We start from the raw sequence: 14,639 nt of genomic DNA on the forward strand, positions 1-14,639 counted from the left end.
GTTTTTCCCTTTCATAATTCCTTGTTGTAAATGGTTTTGCATATACCAAGGGTGCCAAAGCAATGTATACAAGTGGATACTTTGGTCAGCGTTGATCAAGCAGTAGTTTGCTGTAATCACAAGTGTCTGGATGCTGATGGTTTGGGCACCTCTTATAATTGCAGAAGTCAAACATGACTTGTATGCATCTTTTGTTATTGGTATATATTGAGTATTGCAATTTAAATAGTTTTTTTCCTTTCTTAAAATGTGTATACACTTTTGTGGCACCCTCTGTATTTATAGATGTATATGTTAGGTGAATATGATTTATATTCATTAATAAAGGCATTAAACTTATTTTGTTGTACTAGATTCCTAAAATTATAAAAAGTACATACTTTTGTTGTTGTAACTATGTTTTGTGAAATTCATTTTTAAAATATAATTCAGTTAAGTGCATTTTTTTAAGTATACTGAGAAACAAATTTGTCTCCAAAGAAGAATACACGACTTTGCATTGTGAAATTTGATTTTATAGTCACAGTGCTCAGAACATCATTCAATTCAAATAAAATAATTAAATCTAGAGAATATGCCACATTTGCATGGTGTCTAGTTCCAAAATACCTCCTACACAAATGTGGGTTGAATGTGGTCACTGCTTCCCTTATGTTACTGAAAGACCAAAAAAATATGCTGCTCACTAATATATGATAAATACTCAGCACTACATTTCAGAGAGCATCTTTAATATAAATGTGTGATTCATTTTTGTTTCATAGTATTATTATAAGACAACTTCAATATCCCTAAGTGGGCTGTAGGCATAATTCACTTTATCCCCTGATAGAAATGGGCTCCATTTATGCACAGAACGGATGCAATATAACGTGACAAGACAAGTACGTCTAAGTCAGCGACCTCTTCTGGTTTTAATTTTCTTTAGCTGTTGACTGAAAGGGAAATTATTCCCCCATTTTCTCTGAAATTGTTGTCACAGAAGCATTGTGATGGCATGTTTAAAGTAGTATAAGAATGAGCCTAGGAAGCAGAATGAAGGCTATTGAAACAGACCAGATTCACAGATTTGTGTGGCTGTTGGCTCTTTCAGGCTCTGTGCCTTGTGCGTTTTGGGTCTAAGGAAATAGAGGTGAGATGGGGTTGACAAAGGTTTGGAAGTTTAGTTGGGGTGCAAGACTTGGAGAAGTGTGTGTGTGTGTGTGTGTGTGTGTGTGTGTGTGTGTGTGTGGAGAGAGAGAGAGAGAGAGAGAGATTAGAATCCTGTACGATGCCCTGTGTCCTTTCAAACTACTATCTGCTAGTAGGTCCAACATAAGGAAAAGAGACTGTAATTTTAAATGAATTTCAATTTTTGAATTAAGAGTCTGAACTGAATTTACAAATTAACTTTAGATTTTATATGAAGACTTGAAAAGATTATAGAATTGACTGGAAATGATTCAAATGTCCATTAACTGATAAATGGATAAACACATGGTAGTCTAGCCATACAAAGGAATACTACTCAGCAATAAAAAGGAATAAGCTACTGCTACATGCACCAAGATGGTTAAATCTTAAAGGCATTATGTTAAATGAAAGATGCCAGACAAAAAAGATCATATATTGTATGATTCTTTTTATGTGAACTTTGAGAAAAGGCAAAACTATAGTAACAGAAAGCAGACCAGTGATTTCAGAGACTGGAGGTGGGAGGCAGGGATTGACCACAGGGGGGCAGGAGGGAATTGTTCCAGGTAATTCAAATGTGAACATTGGTGAATTTTATTGTATGTAAATTATACTTAAATAAAACTGGTTAAAAAGAAAGTATGGTAGAATTCACTAGTAAGGGGAGAGGAGATACTAGAATTTGTTACTACCTGGAAGTCACCAGAAAAATCACGGATAGTTGAGTTTCATCCAGAATCTGGGCAAGGATTCATATCAGATAAAAAGTGACGGTGGAAGATAAAAATGATTACACAATGAGTTCTTTTTGATCATTGTAACTGTTTAATATATAAACCACTTAGCCTAGTGCTGAGCACATAAAAGGCAGTTAATAACTGTTGAATACTATTATTGTTATTGCTATTGTTGTTGCTTAGAATACTATATTAAGTGTACCCAGATAACCTAATGGGAGTTGTGAATATAAATAGAAACTTCTTCCTACGTTCCAGTAAAGAGAGCCTATGAGTTAGGTTGTTCTGATTATTTGAAATACACAAAAGTAGGTAGAATTTATCAAAGACTTATTTAGAGTAATTAACAAACTATAGTGTATCACAAAAGCTAGATATTAAAGCATCATTTCACAGACATATTCTTAGCTTTTGGAGGTGTGTGTGTCAAATAATTTCTGAAATATCTCCACCCATTCTGAGGACTCTCGTAAGAACTTTATATCTGATGAGAGCGAGGAGTTCCAAAGTTTGCAGGCAATCAACAGAAGTCAGGACTATAGGTAGAACATTTAAGTTATTTTGAAATGTTTCTTGGCCACTTCAGAAATGGGTAGTGTGCCAACAATGACTATAGGAGCATGAGACTCATGTTAACCTTGATCTTCACATGTGTTGCAACAGAGAAAACATAATACCCAACATTTACTGACTTATTAATGTACCTAGCACTGACCGTGCTAAGTAGATTTCATAAATGACACTTATAAACCTCAGCACAATCTTAAGATATAGACACAGCTGTGCAAAGAGGTTGCACAAGTATTAAAAAGCAGATCAAAAATTTTATCTGACTTGAACAGCGGAGAACTACTGATGTGGATGGTAGGACAGAGCTTGTTGATGAGAACGAGTTTTATTAGAGCTGGATTGTTGACCTCATGTGTTTGATGTCACTTGTCCTGTCTTGGGAAAATGAGATGGAGAGAGAGAAATCTGGCCCAGGTCTTTGAACCACAAGTAATAAATCCGTAAGATCACAGTGTCTATTAGGTGGACAATAAATGTTTGAATTCTTGGAAAGCAGCAAGTGTATACTATATTCTTAAGGCAGGAAAGACACCAAACACAGCATAAGGTTAATGTTGGGTAATGGTGCATCATTTATTTTCAGAGCTGATCATCTGACCAAGTGTATTTTGAAGTCCATTTGGGGGAAGGGTGTAGACGCACTTCTGTGCAAGATACTGGAATTTGCAATAACTTGTGTTTTGATAAACCTTTAATTATCTTTTAGGATTACCAAACTGAGACAACTGTTGATCCTAAAGGAGAAACACAGTTAGTATGTAGACTCTAATGGGTGCATTTATTATTATTTTCCTTATCATAGCGAGCTTTGAGCTTATTGTTTGCTATTTTTTGAGAAAGTAGAAATACCAGTTCTTAGAATAAAAATGTTCGTTTCTTTTTATAATGTGAGCAGTAAATTGAAGCTGTATAGATTGGCTCTTTAATGAGATAGGCAACATTCCAGTGGAACTGACAAGCTTTATTTCTATTTATTGTATTTTTTTTTCTCATTACAGATGGACCCGATTCAGAAAGCTGTAATAAATCATACATTTGGCGTTCCTCTTCCTCATCGAAGAAAGCAAATTATATCATGCAACATTTGCCAGTTGAGATTTAATTCTGATGTAAGTTTATCATTTAGTATGCACTCAAAAAATACGTTATGCTGTTCTAACCTCGCAGAAGATTTTTTAAAAACATTGTCTGCAATAATGGAGCATGTCAAAATTCAAAGATAACATTTTAACTCCTTATGCACTTTAATTTTGGAGTTTATCATATTATGTTTGTTTTCTTCTATGGAAAAAAAAATTGCACATATAGAGTCTTATATGTTTGCCATTTATGGTATTGTTTTAGTCTCTTGAGAATGCTAAATGTAGGTAATATACTTTCCCTTTGGGGAATAGTCAAGTTAGGAACAATGACGTTTTCAATAAATCACACCGCTGAAATAAGATAGGTCCCAGATTATATTTCAAGGCCAAGATTTTGGCTTCGTAAATTCTTTTTGCCTGCCTTGGTGGTGCACAATTCCAGATCAGCCCTATGTCCTTGATTATATTTATGTGAGAGCGCTCAATTTACTTTTCGTAGAAGTATTAGCATTTTCACAGGGGTCCTAAAGACCTCAAAGTACTCATGCCCCTAACGAATGAAACTTCCGTGAAGAAGGTGACAGAAGGGAGACATTTGTGGACCTGCCCAGTGCTTTGCAAATTATTCAGAGGGAGTTCTTCCCATCTTTCATACTTTTTCTAAGGGTCAAGGTGGACTCTCAATTCATCACAGTGAAGCTAATGTTGGTTTGTGGCCAATGTGAACAATACTGCCCCCACCCCCAACCTGCTTAGGTGTAGAGTTGGTCCTGAGAAATAGAGAAAAGAGATGGAACACTGGAGGGAAAGAAATACAAATTGAACATCTTGTTAACACTCTAGGCAAACAGAGGACCCTGTCCTATCAAAATGGCCCCTGAATTCAATATAGTTGACCCTTGAATAACATGGTTTTGAACTGCTCAGGTCCACTTATACGTGGATTATTTTTCAATAAATACAGTCAATGTATTTTCTCTTCCTTGTGATTTTTAATAACACGGTTTTTTCTAGCTTTGTTATAAGAATACAGTAATACATATAATACATGTAATATACAAATATGTGTTAATCAACCATTTATGTTATCAATAAGGCTTCCAGTCAACAGTAGGCTATTAGTAGTTAAGTGTTTTGGAGTCAAAAGTTATATGTGGAATTTCGACTGTGCAGGGCATCAGTGCCCCTAACCCCTGTGTTGGTCAGGAGTCAACTGTAGGTGCAATTTTGATCACTTTTAAACACTCACCAAACAATCATACAGTTATGTAATTATAAGTTTAAGTGACTCTTTATTGGTTCATTTTTCTTCTTAAATCATACTGATATTTCCCTTTGGAACTGAGCTTATAATGATGCAAAAGTCTCCCAAGAGCCATGTTGCCAGCTTCTTACATCCAATGGGGACCATTTTAAAGACCCCCTCCTGCCAACAATTTACTGTAATATATTCCTCTGTATTAAAACTTCCTGTAAACTGGGACTTGGAAAGAGACTTCAAGCTCATTGACTCTGATATCACACTAAATGTAATAAAACCATCTGCCACATCAGGCTAGCTCTTTTGGCTGACTATCCCCAGGGATGGGTCACTCACCACTTGAAGAGTATTTTTGTTTTTTGGATTTTTTTTTGAGTGTTTCTGATCCCCTAGAGAGATATCAAAGTTGTGTTTAAAGACTTTAGAAATATTGCCAGATATGCTTTAAAAATACATTATATACTTCCATATGTGATTATTAACAGTGACATAAAGAATACACCATAATATAAAGAACATTTACATACTTCTTTTCTAAAATGTAACCTTATGCAATTTCCTTGGTAAGAAAGAATAGCAATCTATTTTATTAATGAAGTTTCATGGTGATGTAGGAATCAATGTATGTTTATTAGGGACAATCTCATTCTCACAACTTCGCTTTCAGGTTTGTCTAACATGTGGTAAAAGGAAAATAACCAAAGTGTTTGGAAACTTTAGACTAATCAGTCTGGGTCATAATTAACATAATTAGTGAAAGGCATGACCATTCACTAAATATTTGCTATATTAATCTTCTATTGCTTCTGTAACAAATGACTACACACTTAGTGGTTTAAAATAACAGAAATGAATCATCTGGAGATAAGAACTCAGAAATAGGTCTCATTGTGCTACAATCAAGGTACTGGCAGAGTTACATTCCTTCTGGAGGAAAAGGAACTCTAGGGGAGAGCTGTGTCCCTTGCCTTTCTTTCCTAACTTTTAGAGGCTGACTTCTTTCCTTGGCTCATGACTCCCTTCCATCTTCGAAGCCAGCAATGGCAGTCGAGTCTTTCTTCCATTTCATTACTCTGATTCTCACTCTTCTGCCTCCCTCTTCCACATTTAAGGACTCTGTGAACACAGTGGACCCACCTGTATATCGCAGGGTAATTTCTCTGTTTAAACTCAGCTGATTAGCAACCTAATTTCATCTGCTAACTTAATCCCCCTTTGTCATGTTACATAACATATTCATAGTTTCCAGGGATTAGGACTTAAATATTATTCTTCTGCCTACCGTAGATACTCATTTGAACATTTGATTTAGGTTTGAACGGAATTTCATGACTACCTAAATTTATCAGATAATCACTCAGTCCAGTTTCGTAGGTCTGTATAAACTGAACACATGTAAATATGTTGCCCTCACGTTTTTCCTTATCTTGAACTTCAATATAAATTCACTATTTAGTGCTAATTTTTAAAATTCATTTTTTTAAAATCACAAGACTCAATGTAACGAGTTTATAAATGACATAGAAACCTTTTAAACTAGGACTTAAAAAAATATAATTATTGCAAAATTGAAATTCAGGAGTAGAAGCCTCTTTAGAGACTTAAAAAAAGATCTCTGTAGCATCATTATGTCAATAAGGGAACTGATCTGCTGGAAATATTAGATGTGTTTACTTATTGACTGGTCATATCTATAAATAACTAATTTTAAGAAATATTTATACATATATACATACATACATACATACATACAGAGGGTGCCAAAAAATGTATACACATTTTAAGAAAGGTAAAAACTGTATTAAAAATGTAATACAATGAATGATGCTAGCGTTCATTTGATTTACGCTATCTTTTGAGCGAACATCATACTATATACATTGCTACTGTAATACAATTCAACTTCGAAAAGTAATACATGGATAACGTCCATGTATACATTTTTTGGCACCCCTGGAATATCATATTGTATCATTTTAATCCCAAGAAAAGACTTTATAACCCTAATGCAACTGCCTCTGCTCTTTCCAGGTAAATCTGGAATTTATCTTCCTGTTTCCATTTTTAAACCTAGAATCTTTCTGGAAATGTAACACTGCAATTCACTTGTATGCTTGGTTGAATCCTGTATCAAATAGGAGAGTATTTTTGCCTTATGAACCTTTTTACATTTCAAAGCTTCTTCCCCTTCCAATGAAAATAATATCTTATAGTTCTTTTCATCTCTGCATCATGAAAATTCAATTTCCTTTTCTCCTAAGCTTTATTTTGTTTAACCCTTTGTATTATAAACTATGTAGCTTAGTGGTATGCCATATCAATTTCCTATAAAATACACTTTCCATTTTTGACCCTGCAGATAATCTTTTTAAATGCCACATTATAGTATATGTACTTTAAATCAGATTGTCTTCTTCTGGTGTAGGCTTTTCTTAAAAAAAAAAAAAAGTCTTGACATTTATATGAAACACACATGGGATTATGCAAAATGCTTCCCATTAAAGACTGAAAGCTTGTAATTTGCCCAATTATTTTATCAGCATCTTAAAATAAGCATAATATTACCACGGGCCTGGGCAAGTTAGTAAGTGTGCCTTTGAAAGACAATTTCTAGCAGGGCCAGCATGGATGTAAGATTATTAAGTAGAGAATGGTTACTCAATGACCGTTTATAGAATAGGAAATAAGATCTCAGGCCCCTAACTAAGGAAACATACCATTGTAGCATCTAAGATTCACTATGGTTCACCTCCTTAACAATAGCATTTCTTAGTATGTTAGAGACAGAAGAAAACTTTTACTAATGTCACACGTGGAAACTGAAGTGTGGAGAATGTGGGGGATTTCTTTATACAAGGCCACTTGACTACTAGCTGGCCTCATAGGGCCCATGTCCATTTTTTGGTTGCTGCTGCCTCATCTGGTCCAAGTAGAGCAGCAAGTCCATCCAGCAGATTCTACATGCATGGATAGAGATCTGTGTGTTTCTTGCCCATTTGGGCTATCCCAGGAGAGGGCCTGAGGCCTCCTTTCTTTATGGAAATAACTGGATGCAGTCAGAGCTGTTGTGGAAAGACATTCACAGCCCAGGCAAGGCCTCTCAAATAGCTTCACTTGAATTCAGGCACACTCGCAAGTCGGTCATAAACATGGTGAAAATTTAAATATAAATGCAAATTGCTGAACTATATAATACTGTATGTAATACAGTAGCAACATGTCCTTTAGGACTCAGGACTATGAAGCATCAATTAGTACAGGGGACTATCTTATAAACGGAAGGGAAAACTACCTTATTAAAAGATAACGTTGCTTAGAGGCCTGACATTACCCCCCCTCTTGGCCCCCGCCAAATGGGGGCTCCTTGGGATCATCATCAATATAATTGATAGATTTCCAATGGTATTATAAAATACAATAGAAGTCATTATTCTTCTTCTGCATTTTAGAACCCAGAAATGTACTGAAACTAAGCAATATATCTGAATTTAATTCATATCTCTGTCATAACTTCCATAACCAAATGCGGCAATATAATGAGGAAGATGTGAATAGGAATTTTTTTTTTCCTTACCAAACGACCAAATTAAATAATTAAACTTTGATAATGTCATGTCCTAAGACATAGGTTTTAAGTGTTTATCCACGGGGGCTGTTATTTAAGGGAAATACCACTTAGAGGGAGAGCAAAACAAAAACTAATGGTGGTTATATTGGAGTTGAAGAACTATCCTTTTACTTCTTTCTACTTTTATTTTCCAGATCTTCTTTATAAGCATGCTTAAATTTTATGAAAGGAAAAATAATTAGTGTATCTGCTATTATATTATGGTTTTGAAGCTGCATGTTTTGACACAAATTCTAAATTTCATTTTGAAGGCCTCAGTTGTAATTTTCTAAATACTTCTTGTTTATTTCTAGCAATGTCTGCAGTCTTCCAAACATGCCCAGGAGAGTTCATATAGTTGTCTTGTTCAGATTTCAGAATTTTATTACATATAATAGGAGAAAGGTTAATAAAAATCTATGCATGGAGGATCTAACCCCACACCTGAAAACAGTATCCATAGAAGCAGAGTGAAATGGTAGGAAAGTCATCCAATTAGGAATATAACTATCCATTGTCTACATCTGCCTTCCCTTAATTGGCCATGTGTCCTTGAGCTCTTCATTGAACTTACAGATTCTTTAATCATCTCATTTAAAAAGACCAGCCCTTCCTTACAGCCATGTTGTAAGGATTATAGAATACAACATGTAGGCAATTGGATTATAAAAACTATGGTGAATTCAATGGAAAAGTCATTTTTATTTTATGGGATAAAGAATGCAGTTACAATTTTTTTTCTGAATATTAAATTACTTCTTAAGAAATATAAAGATCTGAACAGATTTTTTTCTATCTTTAAGAAAAGCATTTAAAGGGATCTACCCTATTGAAAGTGTCATGTTTAGTGCATTTTTATGTTGACTTGAGGTTCTCACTCCTGGCAAATCTTTACCTTTTACCTTTCCAAAACTGCAGGGACAACTTTCCCTGGCAAAGCTGCATTTATTAAAAACTCTCATCCTCTTTAAGTCTGTTGCTGCTGCTGCTGCTAAGTCCCAAAGGATCTGAGGGACCCAGTTATAAATTAAATTTTCGGGCAGCTTTGAAAGATCTCTTTCATAAGAGAGTGTCCTCTGTTAATCTTCAGGACTCACAGAGCTATTTGGAGCTTTGGCCTGTGCACTATGGCCTTCCCACTGCGTGCTTTTCTTCTTCAAAAGCAACTCTGACAGGGCCCTTCAGCTTCTGTAAAAGAGGGAACACGTCTGGAACCTGATGAGGTTTAGTTAGGTTGTCAGGTTCCCCGTGGGTGAGGAGCTAGCTCTGGAGTGTGTGGTGATGGACTGCAGGTTGTGACTAGTTTGAAACAAGTGACTGGGGCATCTCTTTTGAAGGGATTATATATATCTGAGTGTGCGTTTAAGCCATATTTTATTCCTCAGCTTCACTAACTTCCACTTCTTAAATGGAGCCTACAGCTCTGTTGGGAATTCTCAGAAAACAAAATTTGAACAGAAAGACCAAACAGGAAATATTGGGTCTGGCTGCTATATTTCAGGAGAAAATGAGCCCGTCAAGAGCATAGGAATCTATTTAAGCATTGTACGTCTTTGAAAGGCTTTAAAAAATAAAACTTCGACATTGGAACATTTTAGGATTCTGAATCAAGCTTCGATATTTCAGAGTTTCATTGGTAGATGGAATGAAGAGTACAGGATTGAGAAAAGAAAAAGCTTGATAAAAGAGTCTCTATTTCTCTGGCCTTTTTTTTTTTGTAAACAAAGAAAAACAAAATAATACAATTCACTTTTCTATTGAATTCTTCTAGATATGGAAAATATGACCCTGAAAGTCTAGAAAGAGAAAGTCAATTTTAGATATGATGAGTAGATGTGTTGTGGGGACGGACAGAGTCCCAGAGAGCAGTTACCAAGCTCTTGGCCTCATGTGGAAAGGTGCTGGCTCAGTTATTAGATGGCCATCTGCTGTGGCTGGGTGGCCATCAGCTGTTATCGGTTAGCCATTAGCCACTAATATAACTGCTGTGGCTACGCTAGGGGGTTCGTTGGTTGGTTGGTTGGCAGAGAAGCGGATGGCAGATTGCGGATCACGTGGCTCTTGCTTCCTGTGTCTGTAACCCAGCTGCCAGCGAGAATACAGTGGTATGACTCCCCTATCTATGGCTCCGTTGTTGTTCCTTTTTGGCCCCACCATGTCCTGCGTTCTTGTGCGGGGAGCAGGAGCTGAGACCCTTCATGACATGTGTACATAACCTTCAGAAACCAAAGAAATATTTGTATTTCTATGGAGTACTATGAGCACCCCAGAGATTGATGTATATTAGGATTTTGAGATGTCTAGGAAGCCATTCTATCCATTTTATGGACTGTATACATGGAAAAATCAAACGCCAGAATATTTCGTTGACTTTTTCAAGGTGTTTAAGTTGTTGAAACAGCTGGTAGGACTAGAAACAGGGCTCTTAAATTCCAGCATAGCACTTTTTTTTGTCATCGTCTCAGATGGCATGCCCGAAGGGAAATTTATTTTGAGACTTGCATTGGCATCAGCTGACTGTTTTCTGCTAAGACAATTGATCACTTAAGTTCTACACAGAATACAGAAGTTAAGCAAGGTTAATATCAGTAGTACACTCGTAGCTAGATTGCTAGTAAAACAAATAGCTAAAATATGGAAACACATTTCAAAATAGGGAACCACGTAAAGGGCAACCATATTGTAGTCAAGTATTGCAGGGGGCAAAAGAGAATCTGTGCAGAGTCTGTTTCATCAAGTGCCACCTACTGAATGCAGAGTTTGAAAAGAGGGTTAAGCATGGAGGGAGAGACTGTGGTGGAGAGGGTCAAACTTGGTGAACCAAGAGGTATCTTTCCAATGAAATGGACTAAACGTTGTCCACGTGTCCCCAAAAGATGAGGCCAGAAGCCTATTAATGTTAGGAAAGCTGTACAAGTCGTAGATATCACTCAAAAAATGTTGACTACATAAATGAATGAAGTGCTCAAGACAGGAAACATTTTTGTTTCTTGCCATAGCAAGCAAATGAAGGTAGAAATAAGAATGTCTGAGACGGTCCAAGTCTCAGCTTCACTAAGAGCATTTAGAATAATTGCTGCTACGTTTTGATAAACATGGAATTTTGGGTTGCCTTTTCCCCAGTGCCTGATTCCTCTGCAAGGCAAGATGTATATCCTAACAAACAGGTTCCCTAAAACCTAAAAATGAAAATTCGCATGATCTGCAAGGGAAATGAATAAGTGAAATTAAACTTGAGCACAGGCTAGAAACTGATTGTTATGATTTTGAAAGCTTGCCCTGTAGTGACCTCTGTATTTTGGGTTATTGGGGAAAAAAATCAGTGTAGTCACAAATCCCCAATTTTAACTTTATGATTATACCCGAAAGATTTCAGAGCACGCCAGCAACCTCATTACTGTCTGACTAATGAAATCTTATTAGCCGTGGAAGAAAATCCTTGATGTAACCCAGTTGCTCAGAAATTGCTTGATATACATCTCTAATATAAATGCCATCAATTGTTTTGTTTCTATTTTTACAATTATATTCATTTCTCAAAGTATTACTTAGCGCTAACAATACTTGCAGAAACCAAACATAGAAACTGTATTAATGATCACCAGTAATTAAAGGTCTCAAAAGTAAAATTTGTTCATTCCTTTCCATTCATTGTAGTCAGTGTCTATCAGGCCCTTTGCACTTTGTCTTCTATTTCATTCTAACATTTAATAAATTATCAGTTTCACCATAGCCCTGGAAATGAGGACAATAGAGGGATTTATTCCTGGACAGAGGAGCAAAAGAAATTGAGAAAAAGGTAATTCATATTAGTGGTTATGCTTGAGTCATTTTGGGTTCTGTGGCCCTTTATATCCTGCCTTTCTTAACAGTTGCTATTTGCTTTTGTCTCTTCTGCTGAGTCCTACTCTCTGCATTAAATTAACTGGAGTAATTGTGATATAATACATTTCCCTTTCTCAAGTGTCCACATGGCCAAAGATCTCTGTATAGATTAAATGAGCCTACTCATTCATTTTACCTTCTTCACACTCAAAGTTCCTTATGGTGACTAGGTGAGGCACGGCTGCGTTAGGTTCTGTCACCAGCTTAAGGAGAATGAAATTATACAAGGCATGCTATGAACTGCACACTACATTTGGATCACAATGCTGGACTTTCTTTTATGACATTAGAGTCAGAACTTGAAAAGATGGATGTATTTCTTCATATTCTATGATTCTTTGCACAGTCTAGCTACTGTTTTACAACACTGTACTTACACCCAAGATTCTAGCCCAAGTTTACCTTTCTCAAACCTGCCAAACCTTATTTTAAATGCAAAATACCACCTCTGGGATCTGTTGTCCCACTCCAAATCTGTGCTTTGATGTAAATTGAATCTGATTGTGGTAAAGGTTGCAGTCATTTGGGGAACTCATTCCTTGTGAGGAGGGAGATGAAGAGAGCAAATGGAGGCGGGGTATGCTATGAAAGTTTGATTTTCTGTGTCCATGTATGACTTTCCGTGATACTTTGAGAAGCAGAGAGATAACTTTTAAGAATCACACATGTAATTGTGCGTTATATGGTTTACTTTTTATTGAGCCTAAATGAGCTTTTAAATTCCTTACATAGGAAACCTGTGGAAATTGATGTATGGAAAATTTACTCTTATCAGGTTTATTGGAATATCACGTCCATCTGTACAACTTTGACCTTCTCTTATATTTCTTTATAAATAAGGTTCCAGAAGGTAGTCTCTGAACAGGTTTTATCCATTTCCGAAGCAGAGCTTATTTTCTCTGCATCAGTGAACTTGTCATGATAATCAACTTTTTTGTCCCAACCATCAATCACTCTTGATTACAGCTGGGTAGAAGTTCTGTTCTGTTGATCAGCTCATCAGTGCACATAATATTACACCTGGAGGCCAGTACAAATCATCCCTCGATGCGAAAAGTGTTTTTCCTTCAAGGCTTTTGTCGATGGTTTTATCATTTACATTTGGGTCTCATTGAGTTGTCATGTCTATCTTTGACTCTATCTGCTCTCTTATATAAAATATTTTCCAGAAATAACTTGCAAAGTGTGGTTGATAATTTGTACTATATTGGTATTATTATCATGCTTTTGCCTTCTTAAATGTGAAAGAATAGCTATGATCTATTGTTTCCTTATTTTCATATTAACTTCTCCCCATTCTTAATGTAGTTATTGTAGAAATTAAAATCATATGAATTATAATTCAATGAATATGCAGTACCGCTGTAAGGAACAGTTTAGCATATGTTTTAGTAGAATGTTTGCAAGTCTAATTTTGTTGATTTTTAATGGTTTCTTAAGTTAGGCTTTTTGTTTTATGTTTTAACTTGGGCTAGGGAATATTTATCTTTAATTTTCATCTCATTTTAAGTAACACTAACTAGCTATCTTCATAGTTTAAAAAGAGAAGTAAATATTTTAAAATCAGTTGCTCAAAGTCGGCATTACTCTTAGCTATGTCTGTGATATATGTTGTATGCAGTAAAAGTATTTCTTATTTCAATAAGCCAACTCATATTTCTTAAAACAGTAGCATTTTTTGTAGCACTGCTGGCACTATCATCGTAAACTATTTATTGATTTAATAAAGTATTTAAAATAAATATCTGGTTAAATAAGCATTTAATATGTCCTTTGTGTATTCCACAAAGACACTCTTGTATTTTGCTGTGTTTTTATTACTTTATAAAAGCTGAAACAATAATTTAAAGAAGTATAAAATCTTACAAAGTATTTTAACATTTAGAGTGCAATATAAAGAAAACTGGATAGAATATGAAGATATAGAATAATGTGGATTTGATTAGGGATCATGCCTCACTATTAAGAGAATTAATTAGAAAAACCTAAATTTCTTCTATGGCTAAACTTCCTATGATAATGATATACTTCTATTTTTGAGTAAAATAGGGCAATAAAGAGAGATGGCTGTTTTCATTTGTTTTCAGTATTTAGGTATTATCAGTTCTTACCTTAATTTATTGAACAAAATAGGGGTAAATGGCATCAATGATGAGAAAGTAATCCATGTAGGAACATATAAACCACACAACACTGAATTGAATTTGGCTTTGAAAAGTTGAGCTAGGAGCTCAAACGGGTTCATGATACATCTGTGGCCTTGAATCTTCTCAAGACCTGATCAGTTTTGTCAACAGATACTTTGTCATTATGCAGGTTTAATA

The 14,639-nt window shown here is 35.5% G+C and overlaps 1 protein-coding gene across 3 annotated transcripts in view; it reads left to right on the forward strand.

Annotated features, from left to right (window-relative positions):
* Nucleotides 1-14,639, forward strand: part of ZNF385D (zinc finger protein 385D) — a 727,952-nt gene that overhangs the window by 611,923 nt on the left and 101,390 nt on the right. For 2 of the 3 annotated variants that reach the window (XM_033133199.1, XM_033133202.1), the window contains one exon: nucleotides 3,479-3,589. The exons of the other annotated variant lie outside the window; for it this stretch is intronic. In XM_033133199.1, the coding sequence (XP_032989090.1) occupies nucleotides 3,479-3,589 (111 nt within the window). The remainder of the gene's footprint in view (nucleotides 1-3,478; nucleotides 3,590-14,639) is intronic. 3 annotated transcript variants of the gene reach the window in all.

This window comes from Rhinolophus ferrumequinum, chromosome 17 (assembly GCF_004115265.2).
Source record: "Rhinolophus ferrumequinum isolate MPI-CBG mRhiFer1 chromosome 17, mRhiFer1_v1.p, whole genome shotgun sequence".
NCBI lineage: Eukaryota > Metazoa > Chordata > Mammalia > Chiroptera > Rhinolophidae > Rhinolophus > Rhinolophus ferrumequinum.